Genomic DNA, 22,333 nt, shown 5'->3' on the forward strand with positions numbered 1-22,333 from the left:
CACAAATCATTGAACTCATTCTTCTTTCATGAGATACTTTGGCAGATTTTGGTCCCAGATAAGCTTGATATGAAGTTTGGGGTTTTGCGAATGATTATCATTTACTTTTTCTCTGTTAGGGGTATTGCAATATAAGAGTGTTTCACATTGAATGTTTTACTTGTATTTACAAAACATCATCAATAGTCATTCAGTAAACATAATACATATCTAAACATTTTTATTTACAGATTAAAAATAATTTTTCGTGATGAATTTGCTTTACAACTGCCTTAACAGTGACAGTGTGTATTGCACTTTTTGTAAGTGTAATGAATTCAACATGTTTTTTCTTTGTTGTTAGGAGAGATTCAAGTTGAAAAATACTTGATTGCACTTTCACCGTTTTCTGGTCACTGGATTTTAGGGACCTGCCTTTTCTTTTCCTACATTTTTGTTTTAACGTTTCACTGCACTTCTGCAGAACTTCACAAGAGATGTCTTCATAGAAGTTTCACTGTCATTTTGCCAGGTTTTCATTCATGAAGACCACTTTTGTGAAGTTTTACAAAAGTGAGGTGAAGAAAAACTGTTTTAATCTATAAATAAAACAATTTAGAAACTTGGTATGGGAAGTCCTGTCAGATAGGTGTTGTGTATTCAGCTGGCTGTACTGCAGAGAGAGAGAGAGAGAGAGAGAGAGAGAGAGAGAGAGAGAGAGAGAGAGAGAGAGAGAGAGAGTTTTATGTGTGCGTGTGTGTGTGTACTCTCATTCAACAAAGGATTCGTTGGAAAGCCAACGAAGCGTTCAATCTTGTTTATGTGACTATTGATGACTTAGTGCCTCTACAAACTGGAGAAACGTTTTTTGCATACTACATTCAAAGAATGACCATTAGTGATGCTTTGTAAATAAACACAAAACAAGTGACATGTAAAACACTCGTAAATAACAGAATGCTTAACACTGGGAAAATAACAGCTACTACTGAAGATAGCCACGCAAACAAACATATTGACTGTTATAATAGCCAAGAGAAAAGTTTCCAGCAGAAAAGTGTGTACAATAAGATCAGTACGCAGGTTGCCTTTAAAATTGTAGAGGTGATGTAAGATCAAGTGCTAAGTACTTAGTGTTGAGAAATGAATATTTAGCTTTTTATTAAACCTTACAGCAACATGTTAAGTTCATAGCAATTGTTCAAAATGCCTTAAGAATTAATTTGCTAATACAAACGTTTATCTCTTTTGCATGCAAGGGTAACAAAAAAAGTTGCCTTAATTTTTCAGGTTTGTCCCAAATTCTCTTCTGAAACCTTGGGGCACATGTATAAACTTATGGTGCAATTTTAATGAGATTTAATGGGTTTGCAAATGGACACTAATTTTTAATTTAAAGAAATACTCATTTCGCTTCTGTGCACTACTATTAACTGCTGCTAGAATGAGCTTTCTGTTAGAAAGGTTTAATTTTACTCTTTATTTCAACTGTATTGAGTAATAGTTATTTTGATATGTGATTTTATTTTTAGTGCATATTGAATATTTATAGATTTGTTGGTTGTTTTAATGGGATATAGGCAGAAAAATGGGTAGAAGATGTAGAAGTTTCACTTTTGAAGTACCGCTCATGTGCTTCCTTCAGTTTTTTCCGTGTCAGTGTTTAAGTCTGAGAAGTTATGTTGCTATTGCTCTCACTACCTAAAGGTAGTGTAAGGAAAGAATGAACTTGTTACCGGTGAAGAAAGGAAGATAGCTGAAGGTGTGTTTGGTCTAGTAGAAATGCCTTTAGTCTAGTAGAAATGCCTGCTACTTGAGAGGAATTAATGAAATATTTTGAAGGCAGTGCTTTTGCCCTCAGGAGTACAGAGGAATGGAACAATAAGGAAAAGATGTGGTAGTTGAAAAAAAGGTAATACTCTTACCAATTGAGCTGTCAGTCAAAATTCATGGCCTGCCTTCACAGTTACAGTTCTGTTAGTACCTATGTTCCACTTTCAAAGCTGTTCTCCACATTGAACCTGTGAGGATGGGTCACAAGTCGTGCGAAGGTAACTCAGTTGGGGAAAGTGTTAGGAGAGATCTGAGTTTGCAGTCAATTCCTACCCACATATTTAATGTTAGAAGTTATGCAATACCACATTCTCAATTTCAGAATAAAAAAACATTAAGTTTGCTGGGAAAAGAGGTTCTAAAGTGAAAAATTTGCTCCGGACATTAAAAAAAAAAAGAATGCTGTGGTGGTGACAACTATATCATGATCCGAAACAAGTTTCTTTTGACGGGAAAAAAGTATATCTGCTGGGGAAAATCTTATATAACTGAACATTCACAGGTGCAGTCAGTGCAGATTAAATAAACAGTTTGCGAACTAACTAAATAAGCTTTCTTTCATACAAAAGTGCATGTGATTTCTTATTTGAAAGAACAGATAGGAAGTGTGAGCAGTGCAAGTTTATCGGTGTGTGCTTAAAATGTTGATCATTTTGCTCTTTGATATTCTTGTTGCAAGAGAAATACTATGAAGGTTGTGTACAGTCTTATTCACTTTATATTCTTGACTTGGATTACATACTTAGTGCAACACTAGGAAGGCATATTTTAATGTGGGAAATGCAAAGATCTTTTTAAAGAAAAGGGAAATTTGAACAGTTTTTCAAATCAATGGGAGAGGTGAACATTTTTCAAAGTAAAGGATATAGTAAACAGTCTTTTGAAGTAATGGGAAATATTGGACTATTTAGTTAACTCTTATTCAACTTGTGTTACGTTTGAAACATAAATGCTGCTCTCAAGCATGTAAACATTCAGTATTGCATCAAGGAGTTCTGCCAAATGGGAGCACTGTGCATGAAATTTAATTTAAATTGGGGGCAGTAATACCGATGGTATTCTGCCACTTGTGCCAGAACCGAAATCATATAACCACAGTAGTCATTATGACAAAGCACAAGAAGCCTAAATTCACTATAATCTGATTTAAAGTAGTTGTCATTTGACAGCAAGTGTGACTGCTCCTGCCAAAAATACAGCAATGACAGCTGTACGCTACTGCCATTACGGGCTTTCGCTAACAACCGTGACTTGGCATCCATCATGGATGAAATCATTAAGAAAATATTTTTGAGATTCTTAGAGATCTATACCATAACCTTATTTCAGAATTTTTATTTGATTTTTGAAGCTTAAACACATAGCAAATGTAATGTGGTACACAACTTTAAATAGACCTGTTTCCAAACGAGGTATTTTGGTTATCAGCAAAAAAGAAACTTATTTAAAAGAGCTCACTAATTTTTGAGATATGACATCATAAGTTTGCAACTGTATCCCAGATGAGAAAATTTAATCCATTCAAAAATTAACTTAAAGCTGGCACTAATTAAATTTAAGAACAGATTTTTGACATGTTTAGGAGCACTATAGAAATCTATACCATATGTGAAATTCAGAATTTTCACATGCTTGTTATGAGATGCCGAAGCTAATACATAGCAAATGCAATGTGATATGGATTTTTTGAAAGATCTGTTGCCTGTCAAGATAGTTTGTTAATAAAGGTGGTAAGTGTATTTTAACAAGCTCAATAGTTTTTTAAATATGACGGGGTAAGCACAAAGGTGTTTCTCCAATCCGAAAATTTCACCCATTTCATAAAAAAGCATGTCATTTGTGAATTTCAGAATTTTCACAGGATTTTAGCAAAAGATTTCAAATTTATTTTATATTGGCATGGGGCAATGTAGCTGCTGCTTGCACACAGTAATTTTTGCAACACTTGACGTTGCTTGACAACAAATTTAAATCAGATGCTAAAAAGCAACCATTTGAACGCCACACCTCGACAAATAGGACCTCTCAGCAATCTGATAAGGCATAGGGAAATATGTTCTGTGTTGGTTCCGGTTGCTCTTACAAGCTGTGTTACATGAAATCTAATACAAATTGTGTTCTCCCTCGTCCCTCCTCTCCCTTTGACGTGACCGTCCAGGCCGCGAGGTGGTATTCCAGTGCAGAGACGAGGGGCCGCTGAGGGCGCGCGTCCACTGGCTGAGGGCTAACAACCAGCCACTGCCGCCAGGCTCACGGGACGTCAACGGTCGTCTGGAGATGCCGGAGATACAGGTGAACTCATTTGCGTCACGGGCTGTTAAACTGCACCTATCAGTTTGCTTGTTGTACTGTTGCACAATTTTGGCTTTAAATGATTATCACACTGTACATTTCCTAAAAATCAGCAATAGCCCATCATGTCATATCAGTCTCTTACACATGTTGTATTTGAATGCAATAGATGTCATGAAAAAAACTTGTGCTTCTAACGCCATTAACACAAGTGTACACCATGAATTTAAAATTTTGTTTGTTACCAAATAGCATCACACGCAACTTACATATTATGCCCCATTAATTAATGTGAGCAGTTTTGAGTGGTTAACTTCACTGATAGAAAATTCCCACACGAGTAGCACTGTTATTTACTTATTCTGTTTCTTCCCTTCTAGCTTGAACATTCTGGAACGTACATATGTGAAGCAATTGGGTACTATCCTTCAACTCCCGGAGCGAGGGCTTATGTCACACTGACGGTTGAACAATGTGAGTATTTACATGAATTGCTTTGTTATAATTCCATTTTTCAGCCCCCACAATCACTTACGTATTTATCATCTTGACTGGTTTTTACTACATTCAAGCCACCACCATTTTTCTGAAGGTGATCATTGGATGCAGTTGATATCAGTCAATATGTGATTGTGGGTGGGTGGTGTACACGATCACGGACGCCTCCAATTCAGTTATATTGTCAGACCTCGTATAAACTTGTACAGGATGACTGACGACAGACAGACATTTTTGTAGTGGTCGATACTCCTTTTTTAAATGAGAAAGCAATTTTGTTAAATCGAAAGCATACTAATTGCATGCCATTTTAGTGCATATTAAGATTTAAAGAAAGTATTCTACGCCAAATACTGTTTTCGAGCCTTTGTCGGTGCAAATATGTCTGTATTCTAAATTGCTCATTATTTGGATTCTGGCCTGTAGTACTACACCAGTTCGGTTACCAAAACTGTTGTGAAGAATTATCTTTGTATTGATATACTTTAAGTTTGTATACAGAAATGAAAACAAATTTTGTAATTTTCAACTTTCTTACTCGCTCAAATATTGCAATATAACTCGTTACCATTATTTTCTCCATTACTTTTGAAGGGGAATTTTATGAGTGAGCCCGTGGCTCATAAAGAATTCATTTTGGAAATAGATATTCCACTATTGCAATGTTTTCAGTTTATTTATTTATCGTTCATTCTTTGCACCTAGCTGTGGGGTCATGTACCCATTTTCAAACAGTCATTCCTTCCATTAGCAAAGCCGTCGGGCTGACATTGGGCATTACCAGCGGTCACCTCCAAACTAAAATTGTGCAGGAATGTGAAATTCCCTTACTAAACAGTATATACACCATCTGTTCAGAGATTTAGGATACCTGTGTGCTAATATTAATATGGAATGTGTCCTCCCTTCACTTTTGTGATGGCTTGAACATTGGTGGGGATACTTTCAGTGAGGTGTCTGAACGTCTGTGGTGGAATGGCAGCCTATTCTTCCCAAAGAGCCAAAATGAGAGAGGGTAGTGATGTTGGACGTCGGATCTGGAGTGGAGTCAAATTTCTAAATTGACCCAGAAATGTTTCACTGGATTCAACTCCGGACACTTGGCAGCCTAGTAAATTTCAGGAACGTTGTCGTCCACATACTGTTGCCTCACAGATTCTGCTTTATGACGAGGTGCAGCATCATTCTGATGATGTTGTTGTTGTGGTCTTCAGTACAGAGACTGTTTGATGTAGCTCTCCATGCTACTCTATCCTGTGCAAGCATCTTCATCTCCCAGTACCTACTGCAACCTACATCCTTCTGAATCTGCTTAGTGTATTCATCTCTTGGTCTCCCTCTATGGTTTTTACCCTCCACACAGGCCTCCGATACTAAATTGGTGATCCCTTAATGCCTCAGAACACGTCCTGCCAATTGATCCCTTCTTCTAGTCAAGTTGTGCCACAAATTCCTCTTCTCCCCAGTTCTATTCAGTACCTCCTCACTAGTTACGTGATATACCCATCTAATCTTCAGCATTTTTCTGTACCACTGCATTTTGAAAGCGTCTATTCTCTTCCTGCCTAAAATATTTATTGTCCATGTTTCACTTCCATACATGGCTACACTCCATACAAATACTTTCAGAAACGACTTCCTGACACTTAAATGTATATTCGATGTTAACAAATTACTCTTCTTCAGAAACGCTTTCTGATAAAGTCACTTATCATATACAAATTGTTCCTGTATTGTACAGAGTAGACAAGGCTGTAAAATTTATGTTTATCCTTCTGCATTTAGACACCACACTTTAACCACAGTAAACCTTCTCCTCCATACTTCACTGTAGGCACTGTGTGTGGTGCAGGTAATGTTCTCCAGGCATTTGCCAAACCCAAATCCTCCCATCAGATCGCTACAGAGTATATCATGATTCATCACTCCAAATCACTCGTTTTGAATCGTGCGCTGTCCAGCGGTGTCACTGTTTACTCCCACCTCGAGCGTCGCCTAGCGTAATGTACGGAAGTGTGAGGTCAATACATGGCCGTTGTGCTGACTAGACTACTGTTAATACTTTTGAACTCACATGTGATACGTACGAATGATTTTGTGTGAGTGTGTGTGACCTCCACTGAGGTCAAAGGCCACTGCCTGTCAGTACATCAGACCTGTCTAATCTTAACTGTAGTCATTCGTTAGTATTTCCACTTCAGTCACATCACCGACAGTCAACTTTAGCAGCTTTAGAGGGACTGAAATGTACGTGACGGATATGTTGCTCAGTTGATATCCGATGAAGAGTCCACATTCAGAATCAGTGAGCTCTCCCAACAGATCCACAAAGGACTGAAATGTATGTGACGGATATGTTGCTCAGTTGATATCCGCTGAAGAATCCACATTCAGAATAGGCGAGCGCTCCCTACAGATCCATTATGATGTTATTGCTTCTGTACTGACAACACAGTACTCATTGCCTCCTTTTATACTGGTGGATCCACCTTCTGTGACATGTAGTGGTCAGTTCTGCATTATGTAGGGGTGTCTGGATACTCCTGAGCAGATAGTGTGCAAGTACCTTGGCCGGTGGCAGAAAGAGTCACTTGAAAATGGGTTACAGCTCCAAAATCCGCAGCATTGAGTGAAAGATACACAAATAAAGTAAAAATAATTGGAAGTGTTTGCTAAGTAGACTTAATGGACACTCAAGTTGTTTCATTTTTGAGAAATTTGTATATAATGAGCCTTTTGAATACACTCGTAGCAATTTCTAATAAATTTTTAAATATCACACTTAAGATCTGTGACTGAAGACTTACGATCTCTGCAGGTAAGTGTCTATATTCGTATCTCAATTGGTTTCTAATACAAATATGAACAATTTTAAAATAAATTACGAACAACATCTTCTGTTTCTTTCACGCAGCCGGCAGGATTACCATTTCTCGAATCCCGAGCTCTCGCATCCGTGACCCTTTTTCCTTTGAAACCTCATCTCCCTCTACCCTCCTCAAGTATGGCGTCTTGCCTCCTTGGCAAGTTGACATCTATGGAGCAGGTATGCTTTGCTTCACTCCTATATCTGTGTGCAGGAGTAATTTGCATTTTTTTTGTTTTTCCCCCTCCAGAGGTTATCAAACAACATTAAGATTCGGTGTGTAGTCGATCAGATCAGGATGTATTGCGATACGTGTAGCTGGAGAATGAGAGCTCATACGTCGCTCTCAAATTTATAGGATGTTAGTGTATGCATGTAGTTCCTGTAGCGAGTGCAAGCTGAAATGTATTTCCTAGTAAGCAACTAGACTAAAAATTAGCCACCCCCAGGAACAGCACACTAGCACCTTATAACACCACCTCTAACCTCGATAATAGCCTCCGTTTGACAGCGAAGGGAATCCGCAGAATTCTTCAGGTAGCCACATCCAGTTGAAGCCCCAAATGTTATTCACTGAATTCTGTAGAGTACCAGATTGCAGTAATGTATACTGCTAGTTTTCACCCACATTCCAAATTGTCCACATTTTCTGTGGGGCTACCTCAGGTGATTTAGTGGGCAAGTAGAGGTGCCCGAGTGGCAGTCAAACCGGGAACGCACGCGTGCAGCCCTGTGAACGTGGCTGTTGTCAGCTTGCAGAATGGAAATGTCCAAAATATGCTTGTCATGGAGATGTAGACAATTGGTTGCTGAAAATATTGAAATAAACATTCTGGCTCAAGCTTACAGTAACCTGAATGCAGGGACAAGGTCATGGTACGAAAAACATCACAGAACAATTGTGGCCTGAACTACACTTTCCCTGCATGGCAGCTCTTCTGAAAAATCTGGAATTCCAGGGAATTAAATTTTATCAGGGAAAATCAGGGAAATCTCAGGGAATTGTGTGTTTTTAACTTACCATTGAAACTGAATTTTATTTAGTTTTTTAAATCACAAATTTTAAAATACTAAATATCTCAAAGTGTGTTAATTATATGAATGTTATTCCAAATAAATTATTGGTGTTTAAAAACTGCTGTTAAATTACTGCTTGTGGCTGATATATAGCTCAACACAGAGTAAAGAAAAGTCATTATTGTGGTGTGCTGCCCTCCACTTCCCGTCCTGCTCACCATTAACTTATCAGGAGCTTCTCGACACCGTCTCCCTCCTCACAGTCCGCCTCCACAGTGCAGCGGTAGCATTACCAGCTACCAAGCAAGGGGGCCGGCAGGGGACTGTGTGTTGCGTGTCTTTTCATCATCATTGACACGCAAGCCGCCGAAGTGGCATCAACTAAAAAGACTTGCAGTACGGCAGCCGAACCTTGAAGGGGACATCCCGGCCAATAAATGTCATACGGTCATTTCATTTCCTCCTCACACTTGGAATTCTCAGGTTTTTTTTTCCAAGTTTGAGAAGCCACCCTGCTTCTGTACATTGTGGATCATTGAGCTGTGCTCTTTGTATTAGGTGGCTAATATTTTGTTCATTAAGCATGTCAAGAATGTGACTTGTATATCAGTTGGAAGTTTTATGCTCTGTTGGTAGTGTGTAAATAATACATGAACACTCTTGGAGGGTGGAAGGAGGAGATAGAAAGTTATGAGAGGAGTAATACATCTTACACTGTAGGTAGTTGAATACCAGTAATGGTGGTTTTATGAGCCTTTGGACATAACTAAAAAGCTAAGGTAGTTCTAGTGATCTTTATGACATAGATAAAAGAAGCAATCTCATCTTTATAGTTATTCCTTACCCATCAGCTATTTCGTTATATTTTGTTCACTTATCTTCATTTCATTAACTTTTTGACCTTTTACTCATAGCTACCTTTGTTTAGAAGTTTTAAGTTATCATTAAGCTAAATTAGTCCATGAGGGATTCTGCTGCTTGCTAAAGAAATATTTCAGTTTTTCTTCACATTGTATGTCACATTTCTAGGTGCGAGAGTAGACCTCGTACAGTAGATTCTGTTGTACTTCTTGCCCTCATTTGTGTAGAGTGATTAATTAGAATCTTGTTTGTCTTTCTCTTTTCGAACGTATGGGCCCTTCCTAAATGGATCCTGGTAAGTGCAGTGTAGTTGCTGCTTTAAGTTTAAAGCAGTTTCATTGTAGTGTTATTCATTATTAACGTGGTTTTTCCTGTTGGAAGTAAACAAATTCGTTGTTTATAAAGTACCTTATGGAGCAGGACTCATTGTTTGATGAAGGGGGGGGAGAAAGCAAATGGTGGTGAATTTGTTTATGTGTGATTTATTTGTGTTAATTGGAATGAGAGATTGAGAGGTAATGGCTTGTGTAGTACATTGTCTGATTTTTGTAGAGATCCTATAACAAACAGTGGCTAAATATAGTATGAGATTTTCACTCTGCAGCGGAGTGTGCGCTGGTATGAAACTCCCTGCCAGATTAAGACTGTGTACTAGTCCGAGACTCGAACTCGGGACCTTTGCCTTTCGTGGGAAAGTGCTCTACTGGCTGAGCTGGCCAAGCACTACTCGGGACCCATCTTCACAGATTCAATTCTGCCAGTACCTCATCTCCTACCTTCCAAACGTCACAGAAGCTCTTCTGTGAACCTCACAGAACTATCAATCCTGGAGGAAGGGATACTGTGGAGACACGGCTTAGCCACAGACAGGGGGATGTTTCCAGAATGAGATTTTCACTTTGCAGTAGAGTGTGTGCTGATATGAAACTTCCTGGCAGATTAAAACTGTGTGCCGCACTGAGACTCGAACTCGGGACCTAGCCCCTGGTCCCACTTGCCCGCGAAAGGCAAAGTTCCCGAGTTCGAGTCTCAGTGCGGCACACAGTTTTAATCTGCCAGGAAGTTTCATATCAGCACACACTCTACTGCAAAGTGAAAATCTCATTCTGGAAACATCCCCCTGGCTGTGGCTAAGCCGTGTCTCCACAGTATCTTTTCTTCCAGGAGTGCTAGTTCTGCAAGGTTTGCAGGACGGGTCGCGAGTCGTGCTTGGGTAGCTCAGTCGGTAGAGAACTTGCCTGTGAAAGGCCCAGCATAGAGTTTTAACCTGCCAGGAAGTTTCAGTAGATAAATGTATTCTATTTAAAGCCACTTTAAGTGCATGGCAAAGAGTTAAAGTTAATTATACAATGGGACTACAGAAATACATTTGCAGTATTGTCATCAATGTCATAGAAAAGCGAGTAAGTATTTGAAAGTTACGCTGAGGAACACAATTTGAGTTATGGAATGACATACAAACTAGGAGACTGGTGCATTAAGAACATCCAACTAGATAGATGTTAAATCGGAGCCCCTGGAAAGTGTTACACTTCTGAAATCGTAACAATAGTGTTTTAAGTGTGAAATGTGGCCGATACAAGTGACCTGGCACTTCGTGCACTAATGATAGCAGAAGTGGTCTGCTGATTGAGTTTACATGCATTTTAAAGACTTAGCATTTTACAGTTTTGTAATATGCACACACAACAAGCTGTGCACTGCATAGATCAACATTATTTATAACTGCTATAAAGATTTTACACATCACAGGTGTGTCATTTGTTGTGGATGAGCACACTATATCAAACAGTGGAAACTCCGAGTAGAAATATCTTTATTTACTGTAAAGATGACACACTATGTTACAGACTTGCACATTTAAGACACCTACACATAAGCTTTCGGCATCAGCCTACGTCAGAAAAGAGTAACACACACCATTCATTCACATGAGCAATCATACCTTATGCACACATGACCGCCAACTCCAACAGCTCAGGCCAGTATCAGAATCTGGCCTGAGCTGTTGTAGTTGGCGGCCATGTGTGCACGAAGTTTGCTTGCTCGTGTGAATGAACGGTGTGTGTTACTCTTTTCTGACGTAGGCTGAGACTGAAAGCTTACGTGTAGCTGACTTTTAATTGTGCTTGTCTGCAAATTAGTGTGTTATCTTTATGGTAAGTAGCAATCTATTTTTTCCTATTGTTGAGCACACTATATATGCCTTTGAAGGTCGGCTGCATGCCCAAATTCCAGTCTGGCAAGTAAATACTTTTCAAGTGTGGCTGATGGTGTTCAACAGTATATCCTTTATCAAATAGTGTTCTACTGATTGCCAAAATGTTTGACCGAGCTGACTCGCTTCAGTGCAAAACCTCTGACTATGTTCTCGTTTGCAGTGGACCTGCCCGTAACACGACCAGCGTACACCTGCCAACCGTACGAAGCCACCTGTGCCAACCTCGACTGCATTCCCAAGGAGAAGGTCTGCGACGGAAACTTTGACTGTGTGGATGGCTCGGATGAGATGCGGTGCAGTAAGTATGGTTTTCTTCGTTTTGAATTTTTGCTGTAAGTCTTCAAGCTAACTTAAGTCCTTAAATCAAAAAGCTGCCCAGAACTAATGGATTTGCTCTTATATTGGGTCTGCATCCAATGTGCCTTCACTTCCATCTGACTTTATTCACACAATTGAAAGAATTTTTATGCGGTGCAGTTTTTTACAGCATCGGTAAGCCTGCAGAACTGATGAGCTGCTACTGTAGAATTTCAGAGGACGTTTTTTGGGTCAGCAATCTGCTGACTGTTTTGATGCAGCCCACCACAATCCTCACTGATTGTGCAGAGAACTGCCTCATTTCTTATCTTATCAGTCCACTTAATTTACGGAATCCTTCTATACCATCATATCTCAAACACTTTGATTCTCATGTTATCTGGTAATCTATGATTCATTTCCCCACAATTCTGAGCTGCAAGTCTACATTTTCAGAAATTTTCTCAAATGAAGTCCAGTGTTTGATATTCTTTTTTTTCAGGGAATGTCCTCTTTGATTGTGCTCCTCTGCTTTTACCATCCTCCTTGCTGTGTTCATCATCATGTGTAAGTTTGCTTCCATGTTAGCAGAATTCCTTCGCTTCATCTACTTCGTGATCCCCAGTACCGGCATTCAGATTATAGCTAATTTCGTTTCTGCTAATCCTCTTTACTTTTGTTTTTAAAAAGATTAGTTGTGCTCAAATATGTAAAGTCCTGTGGATGCTAAATTATTCAAAATCCAGCTCGTTCCTGGAGAAAACAGTTGTGTTAAACTGAGCTCATTCTCTTTCTCCACAGGATGAGAAAGTTGACAAAGCTCGGCAGTCATGCAAAAGGCACGTTTGCTTGGTATGTTACCCTAGATGGCAAGTCATCATAGGAAATAAAGAATATCAGCCTTGCACCACAGAAATTGTGTATTACAATTACTATTTATGAAATGTAAATTATTTACAAATCTTGAGGATTTGCCTGCAGATGGGTGATTTGTAGCACCCAGACCCATTTAGAGATCAGATAATCACACATCTTTTATTGAAGAGAGCTTTCTATGCCTTTGCCACTCTGCTTCTGATATTTTTCTTCCTTCGACCATACTGTGTTATCTTACTAGATGGGAAAATGGATTCACTTATTCCACTGCTGTGTTGTTCCCAATTTTAGGGTTATGGAAGTCATTATTCTCCTTTCTACAACTCTGTCACCTGTGTCTTAGCTCAGTCCTGTTACGCTTTAGTGATGTAGTACTAAATTTGTTTCCATCATTTCAGTAAATCTGACCCAAAACTGATTACAGTGAAATTTATTGAGCATTTGATCTCGACTACTGTGTTAAAGAGATAGCATTCCTGTCATCTCACAAACTAGAACACATTGGTGTAACACAAAATAATGACATTGTCGAGCCATCCTTTATCGTCACGATACAGAGGCACATGATCAGATCTCGTGGTGCCTGTACAGTGGTTGGAAACAGTGTACTGATGAACATGAAATTGTGTATAGGTGCCCATGGATGTGAGCCCAACGAATTCCAGTGTGACAACAAGAGGTGTGTGCTCAAGACGTGGCGCTGTGACTCGGACGACGACTGTGGCGACGGCTCTGACGAGCAGAACTGTGCAACTAATCCACCAGGTGAGTGCTGCTACCATATTGTAGGTTTAATATTTCTATTTAATTGACATTTGGAGATAAAACAGTCTGTACAAGGCTGTAATCATTGGTGTTGATTTTGATATTCTGTTTAATGTCAGTGTTAAAGAGTGCAGTCCCTGCAAAGGTTCATACGTGCACAGGAAAAAGCCGAGACAAATTAGTGTTCACTTTTGAATGTGGAAAATAGCTGGATAGTTGTAGTTATGGCCTTGCTGTATATCTTTACCATCTGTTTGGATTACATAAGAGTATGTACTTGAGGTCAGCAGTTCGTCAAGTCTCACAATAATGCTTTTGCTGTTTGTATTTTCCTTTCCCTTTTGAAATCACTGTTGCAGTTTTGGCATTGTAGCGATTGACAAGTGATTTTACACTTAACATACACATTTCAGCATTATTACAGTACAATTTACAAAATGAAACGTCATAGAGAGTAAACTGTTGGTAGGGGTATCTTACTCCCACGGTATTTTCTTACAAATAATGGGTCTTGTATATACTAAGTTTGTTGAAATTGCTCTACACATTTTTGAGCTGCGCATTTATGTCACCCTTCTCACTTCTACCCTCAGCCAACCTGTGGCAAGTTCTCCGCCCCACTCTCAGGTAGCACATAGAAAAAATGAACACTTACAGTTTTGTGTGTCAGCTCTGATTTCGTGTATTTTATCAGTGGACATTTCTGCCTGTGTATGTGGAAGTCAACAAATTATTTTGATTTTCGAGGATCAAGTTGGTGATGGGTAATTCATGAAAAGATATTACTGCAATACTTTCATTAAGTAAGCTCTTTATTTTGCTGGAGGCAGTCAAATAAAACATTCTTTCTACATTACAGGTTCTCCGTGCCGATACAACGAATTCCAGTGCCGCTCGGGTGACCAGTGCATCCCTAAGTCGTTCCAGTGTGACTTGGAAGTGGACTGCCAAGACAGGAGTGACGAAATCGGCTGCTGTAAGTAACTGTGCCTGCGCGTGTTCAATACAGATGCTCCAGAGTGACATGTTCGCCCATTAGTACAAGAGCCATCCTGTCTATCTCTTTAGATAAGGTTTCTAGTCAATAAAAGCCGGTTTCTGAGGATTTAATTATCTTTCAATAAACGGCTTTAAAATAATCTGGTATCTTGATTCAGTAATTTTCAGCACTCAGATAAATTCTGGATTAAACTTATTCAGAATTGACTACTACAATTCAAGCCTTTTATATATAACAAATACATCTGCATCTTGTCATGTGTGGCAGAGGGTGCTGTGTACACCACTCACTTCCTCCTTTTCCTGTTCTAGTTGTGAATTGTTTGCAGGGAGAACAATTGTCATAAGCCTCCCTGTGGTCAGGATTCTTTCTGATTTTACCTTCGCAGTCTTTTCACAAGCCATGCGTGGGAGGAAGCCCTATATTGGTTGACTCTTCAAGGAACATAAATTCTCAGAATTTCAACCTCTGAATCGTCATTCGGTGATATGCAACACCTTTCCTCCAGTGTCTGCTGCTGGAGTTGGCTGAGCACCTATGTGATGCTTTTGCACTTATTATATGAACCTTTGACTAAAGGCAATGCTGTGCTTCAGATCTTCTGTATTTTGTCGATGAAGCCTATCTGGTACACATCTCAGACTGATGAGCAATATTCGCTTATCAGTTGAAACAGGGTTTTGTAAGCTACCTCCTTTGTGAGTGGACTACACATCATGATTGTTTATCAGATGGAACTCAGACTGACATCTGGCTTAGATACAATTAGTTTTATGTGCCAGTTACACTTTACACGTAAATCGTCCCGTACATATACTCCCTGATAATTAATGGATGTGACTGCTTCCAGAGATTGTTCTGCAATAGGATAATAACATAAAAATGGATCTCTCTGTCTATGTACAAGCAGTATTTCACATTTGTTTACATTGAAGGCCAGTTGCCATTCCGTGCAGCAAGCATCGATCCTCCGAATGATGGAGATCTTTCTCCATTTCACAATTATTTTCTAGCATTGCGGCTTCTCAGTTTACAACAATATCACTTGTGAAGAGATTCGTGGTACTTCCAATGTTATTCGCTTGGTCATTTATTTACAGAGTGATTAAAAAAAGATTACGAATTGACACGACACATCTGAGCATATGACAAGGATCAGTAATTGAGTAGGAGCTGTCGTACACGAGGCCCTTCAGATATCCCCACGGGAAAAACTTGATTGTGGACAGATTAGGTGATTGTGACTGCCACGCGACTGGCCCACCGCGACCAATCCAGGTACTGGAAAAGGTTTCTTCCTGATGTGCACTCACTGTCTGCTAAATTGTGCAGGGGCTCCGTCGTGCCGAAATTGAATGCGGAAATGACTAGGGGGAAAGTCGCTTCAGGAAAATGTGTGGCCCAATTCAACAATCTCCAGTGATGCCAGCCAACGTCTTAAGAATAAATTTGTGTTGTGAGGCATGATCATGAACGAGGATTCACATCTGCCCAAGTGTGCAGATTGTGAACATTCATCACACCCTCAAGTGATAACACAGTCTCATTGGTGAAGAGGACACTTACAGTGAAGCTGCAGCCTGTGGCAGATTCCTTCAGTAACCACTGTGCAAATCCCATGTGCTTGTTGTAGTCCCCCAGTTGAAATGTCTAGAGGCATTGTAAATAAAATAGATGCAGCCCTTTGTCACGTATAATGCTCCAAATGGAGGGTCGGGGTATATCAGTGGTGCTGTTATACCTCGTGTGCTTGTTGAGAACTTATGCTGCACAATTCCCAGAATGCTTGCTTCCACTACAACTGTCCGTGTTGTCGATTGGCTACGAGCATCTGGCTCGTGCACACGGAACGAGCCGGTTTCACACAGTCTGCGACACAGGTTGGCAAGTAATGTGTGGCACGGTACCTTTCTATTGGGACATTTCTCGCAATACAGTTGCACGGCTTTTCATCCGTTGCAGCTGCCCGTGCTGTAATTACAATACATCGTAGACAGTCTCCGTGCACTCCGCCAGCATTTGTATGGCATCGCTTTCTCGTGACCATAGCACCTACTCGCAATTGCAACCTCAGTTCCGATGTGATTACTGATCCTGATTACTGATCCTTGCTGTATGCGCAATGTGCCATTTCAGTTAAAGAAACACCCTGTATACTGTGAAAAATAATGGTTCTGTAACACTTCCGTGGAGTATTCCAGCAGTTACTTTTATACTTGAAGATTTCTCTCCATAGAGAATGACATGCTATGTTCTGTTTGGTAGAACCTCTTCAATCAAGGATCACAGCGAGCTCAGTCTGTATGCTTGTGTTTTGTCTGTTAGTCAGCAGTGCTGAACTATATTGAATGCCTTCTGAAAGTTAAGAAGCACAACATTTGTGAATGTACATTAGAGAGCCACTGGGTATCATGGCTCCCTTGTACCAGAATAGTAAGAAAATAATCATGCACAAACTGCAAAAATTTGTCAGATTTCGGATTGACTCAAAGTTTATCCATTATCTTCCTAAATTATTTCAGATGTTGATCTTCACGAATATTGTTAAGATGAAAGGAAATGTGCAATATCAAATGTATTGTAGAAATTTGTTGTAAGGGATTAAGTACATTTTTATGAAAGATCAGTGTTATAGAATTTGTTCTTTCCTCTGCAGCTCCTGTCTACATTCAGACCCCTCCACCACCTATGGTAAATCTCAACATCGGCGACACGATGAACATCAGCTGCACTGCGATCGGCGTCCCTACCCCGGAAGTGGTCTGGCGTCTCAACTGGGGCCACATTCCCGCCAAATGCACGACCAGGAGCGTGAATGGCGTTGGCACTTTAATCTGCCCCGATATCCAGGTCAGTAGCAGGCAGGTTCTCCAAGTGTACTCCATACTGCTGAAACTATAGCCTAGCTCTTGAATTTGCACATAGCTTATAAGCATCTAGCAGGATTCGAACCAAGTTTTGTTGCTGTGTAACCTTTGGGGGAAAATAAGGTGTGTCATTGTTACGGTCTTCAGTCTAGGCTGGTTCGATGCAGCTATCAATGCTAGTCTATTCTGTGTGTGTGAGCCTCTCCCTCTGTGAATAACCTCTGCAGCCTACATTTGAATCTATTTACTGTATTCAGCCTGTGGTGTCCCTCTACAGTTATAAAACACACACACACACACACACTCTTCCCCTCCATTACTAAATTGATGATTACTTGATTCTTTAAGATGTGTTCTATCAACAGATGTCTTCTTCTTTTAACACTTTTTGACACAAATTTCCTTTCTCCCAAATTTGAATAAGTTCTATTTGATTACTTACACCAATCTACCCATCTAACCATCAGCGTTCCTCTATAATACGACATTTCAAAAGTTTATATTTTTTTCTTGTCAGAACTGTTTATCATCACTTCCATTTAAGGCATTCTCTAGATAAATAACTACAGAAAAGACTTCCTAACACTTAAATTTGTACTGCATCTTAATAAATTCTTCTTTTTCAGAAATGCTCTTCTGCATTTTATATCCTCTGTGCTTTGACCCTCTCATCAGATATTTTGTTGCTCAAATAGCAAAGCTGATCTATTACTTCTAGTGTTTTGTTTCCCAGTCTAATTCCCTCAGAGTAATCTGATATAATTCGGCTACCTTCCATTACCCTGGTTTTACATTTCTTGGCAGTCATCTTAATACCTTCTTTTCAAGACAGTATTCATCCTGTTTAACTGCTCTTCCAACTCCTTCATCATCTCTGACAGAATTGCAATGTCATCAACAAACCGCAAAGCTTCCCCTTCTTTTCCCTGAACTTTAATCCCCTTCCAAATTTCTTCTCGGTTTCCTTTACAGCTTCTTGTTGTCATCATCGTCTTCTTGAGCCCAAAGACTGGTCTGACATAGCTCTTCGTGCTGCTCTGTCCTGGACAAGGCTCTTCATTTCTGTATAACTACTGCAGCCTGCATCCAGTTTTACCTTCTTACTCTCAGTTATGGTCTTTCTCTACAATTGTTACCTCCCTCCATTGCCAAATTTGGCAATTCCTTGATGCTTCAGGTAGTCTCCTATCAACTAATCCTTCTTTGAGCCAAGTTGTACCATAAATTTCTTTTTCCCCCAGTACTAATCAATACCTCGTCATTATTTCTTCAAACTGCCCATCTAATCTTCCACAGTTTCCTATAGCACCCCAGTCGAATAGCTTCCATTGTCTGTTGCCTGAACTGCTTGTTATCCACACTGCACGAGGCTATACTCAAGACAAATACCCCTACCATTAAATTTATGTTTGATGTTCACAAATGTCTCGTCTTTTAGAAACTCTTTTTTTTTATTTTATTATTTATTTTTTAAATATAACTTCCTCAACAAAGGCATATTTAATGTGACTAAATGCCATTACCTTTTTGTTTTACTTTAGACGGTGTTCATCTTACAGCCTTGTTTCAAGACACTATCCATTCTGTTCAACTGATCTGGGTCCTTTGTTGCCTCTTGACAGAATTTTGACTTCTTTTCCTTGAGATTTAATTCCCTTCCCAAGCGTCTCCTTGGTTTTCATCGCAGCATTTCCTTCACAGCTTGATCACTGTGCATATTGAATAACATTGGGGATATGCTACAACCCTGTCTCACTCTCTTCCCAACCACTGCTTCCCCTTAGTGCTCTCTGACTCTGATAACTGCAGTCCATTTTCTGTGCAAGTTGTAAATTACTCTTTGCTTCCTGTATTTTACCCCAGCTACCTCCAGAGCTTCAAAGGGTGTAGTACAGTCAACATTATCAAAAGCTTTCTCTGAGTGTACAGTTGTTCTTGTTGATGAAATGGAAAGTTTGGACAAAGAGACAAACTAGAACATACTAGAAAGAGCTTAACAATTAATAATTGACTTAAAGGGAGGAAAAAAAGGTACCTCAAAACTAAAAAAACTGTGGTCATGTGCTTCGCCTTATAAACGTATTGACTTTTGTATGAGTTAGATACATGTCTGGTGCCATGAAGATATGACAGTGATGTAGATTAATATGATCTTAATTGGATACATATTGTATTTAATGTAATTTTTAAAAATATTTGATGATGATCTGTTCTTTTATTGAAACAGTTAGTTTTAATAAAGTGACAGACAATTGTTGTGCCAAATCGTAATTTTTCAAAAATTGAATTCGTTTCCACTTCACAGCTCCTTCTACTCCCTAGACGAAATTCTGTGTAAATATAGTGTGAGTGGTTGTCTGATGTTATGTGTTCCTTCTCAGGGTGCCGTCCTTGCAAGACGCATTTAAATTCAACAACGTATTATTCAGGAATCGACTGTCACAAATGTGATCTGTGGAATGTGCAAAAAGCTTGGCGAAGGCTCTTCTTCAAGAAGTAGTTTGTGGGGCACAGTTTGTGAACAGATCAACCCAGTGTGGTGTGGGAGCCATTCCGTGCAGTGTATCCCTCTCTCGCACACTACAGTCTGCTCGTTCACGGTCCGGTCATTTCTTCAATCCCTCCTCACTCTCACTCTCTGTGCTCCACAGGAGACGGACCAGGGAGCGTACAGCTGCGAAGCCATCAACACGCGTGGCCCAGTGTTTGCAGTGCCGGATGCCATCCTGGTAGTGAACCGGCCACCTTCCGTGTGCCAGCGAGGCTACTTTAACGACCTGGCCTACCGCCCATCAGACTGCATCCCGTGCTTCTGCTTCGGCGTCACTTCGGACTGCTCCAGTGCGGACCTGTTCACGTATCAGGTAGGTGCAGGTGCTCCCACAAATGTACTATTTCAGCTGTCGGCCAGTTTCACCAAATTGTCACGTGTACCAAAATAGAGTAGTGGAATCAGCTTACTAGTAGTAACGATCTGCTAGTTGAATCCTTACACTCACATTTGTGTATATCAAACACATCATTTACACGACAGAAACATTATTCTATTGTTGGTTATAATTTTTAAGTCTCAGTTAAACTTCCTGCTAACTGGCACATACACATTAAGAAAAAAAAGTATAACAGTCATAACGTATGACTTAATCTTTTGTAACACGCATACAAAATCGAAAAATACATAAATTAATAGCTACAGGCAGAGTTCTCAGGGGGAACTGTTAACATTTTTTTATCGCCAGTATCTTGCAAAATTGAGTGATATCTCATTTCGTTAGCCGTACAAACACTAACCATACCAACCTTCACAGCTCATGATTTGTCCATAGATCTTATTGGTGGGAGGGGGAGAGAATAAGGAAGAGATTTCTTGTCTTTTAAAAGGGACTAAATTTTTAAGTTACATTATCGCGTGCATTATCACAGTTGCTTATTAACTTATTTTTTTGGCACTGAAAAGGAAAATCAACAATAATTGCCAAATTCCAGTTACAAGTTTAGTACAAATTGAAAAAACTGATAAGTCTTGTCTCCATGGGTCACCAACCTGGTATTGCTCAACCCACAATTAAACCATAAACACAGAAAAAAAGAAATAAAATTTATCGTTTACTACCTTTTTGGTGCCAATGCAGTAAAAATTGAGAATGCAGCGTGACATTTTAATTTGTTGCTTCTTTGCTACTAACTCTATTCGAAAACACATTTTACAGGCAGTATCCACATGTACCTGCAAAATAATATCATCATATGACAGACAGTTCAGAAGGTGTGACTTTGGAAACACACAGATAAATTAGGTTACGCATAAAACACAGTAAGACTTATGCATCAGGCATGACATTTTAATTTATTACGTCTTCACTACTAACTACATTTGTAACATACTTGGCATGTAGTATTTACCCTCCGCCACACACCGTCAGGTGGCTTGCGGAGTATGGATGTAGATGTAGATGTAGATGTACATATGTCACTTACTGTACCTGCAACATTATGTCGTTGTATTACACATATTCCAGGAGACGTGACATCATAATCATTGAGATGCATGAAAAACTAGCTTTTGCCGAAACTGGAGTGCAAATTACCTAGAATTTACTCGTCTGGCCCTTGATAATAAGAGCACTTAGTGACTTTTTCTTGCTTAAAGGCCTACAAACTAGTTGAAGGGAAATAGTTTATTGTTTACTAAATTTTTATTTTAATGTTTTGAATTTTTGTCAGTCTATGGGAGACCAATCTGAAACTAACAATACCCAACACAATTAGGGTTTTGCATCTTCAACCGCAAAGATTTTACATGCTTAACATAGTGACTCGTGTTTAAAGTAATCAGACATTTGATGCTTGTACACAGGAATCGATTCTCTAACGGAATGGGGAGAGGGGGTTTACTTTAATACGAGATATGAATTCAAATAAAATTTTTCGTGTGTCATGAACAGGATGTGATGTGTGTAATATGTGTCGACAGTTGCCTCCACCACTGGACGCGACAACACTGGTTGGAGTGCGCATCGACCCGCAGACGGGAGCTGTTAGCATCAGTCCGCAGCTACCGCGGTCACGTCCTGGCATCCGGCCACTCGATAGGGCTAGGGGCAGCTTCCAGGTGAGAATTTATTTCCGGTTTCTAGTTGTCAAAGTGATACATGTATCAAAAGGTTTTTATATATCTGAGTGCACTGTTTTTTATTGCTGTATTTTAATAAATTCAGGTGTAAAATACAGGGAACAAAAAATTGTATGCAAATTGTTCACAACTCACACTGCAGTTTTAAGAGTTGGAGGTTGTGATGGGCATAATTCTGAATAGGAATGAGACTGGGTTTAATCTATCATTCACGTTATTTGATTGACATGGTCTACTGTAATTCATAGGGCCTGTTGCTCTAGTGGTAGAATGTGTACCTGAAATTGAAATGTCATACCAACAAATTCTCTTTGGACCGCAAATGTTT

At 39.6% G+C, this 22,333-nt stretch overlaps 1 protein-coding gene across 49 annotated transcripts in view; it reads left to right on the plus strand.

The window, feature by feature from the left end:
• Window positions 1-22,333, plus strand: part of LOC126295245 (basement membrane-specific heparan sulfate proteoglycan core protein) — a 1,297,357-nt gene that overhangs the window by 1,096,347 nt on the left and 178,677 nt on the right. For all 49 annotated transcript variants that reach the window (XM_049987617.1, XM_049987624.1, XM_049987622.1 and 46 more), the window contains 8 exons: window positions 3,971-4,104; window positions 4,485-4,578; window positions 11,728-11,865; window positions 13,374-13,505; window positions 14,365-14,481; window positions 17,162-17,355; window positions 20,024-20,236; window positions 21,847-21,984. In XM_049987617.1, the coding sequence (XP_049843574.1) occupies window positions 3,971-4,104; window positions 4,485-4,578; window positions 11,728-11,865; window positions 13,374-13,505; window positions 14,365-14,481; window positions 17,162-17,355; window positions 20,024-20,236; window positions 21,847-21,984 (1,160 nt within the window). The remainder of the gene's footprint in view (window positions 1-3,970; window positions 4,105-4,484; window positions 4,579-11,727; window positions 11,866-13,373; window positions 13,506-14,364; window positions 14,482-17,161; window positions 17,356-20,023; window positions 20,237-21,846; window positions 21,985-22,333) is intronic.

Source organism: Schistocerca gregaria, chromosome 11, assembly GCF_023897955.1.
Source record: "Schistocerca gregaria isolate iqSchGreg1 chromosome 11, iqSchGreg1.2, whole genome shotgun sequence".
NCBI lineage: Eukaryota > Metazoa > Arthropoda > Insecta > Orthoptera > Acrididae > Schistocerca > Schistocerca gregaria.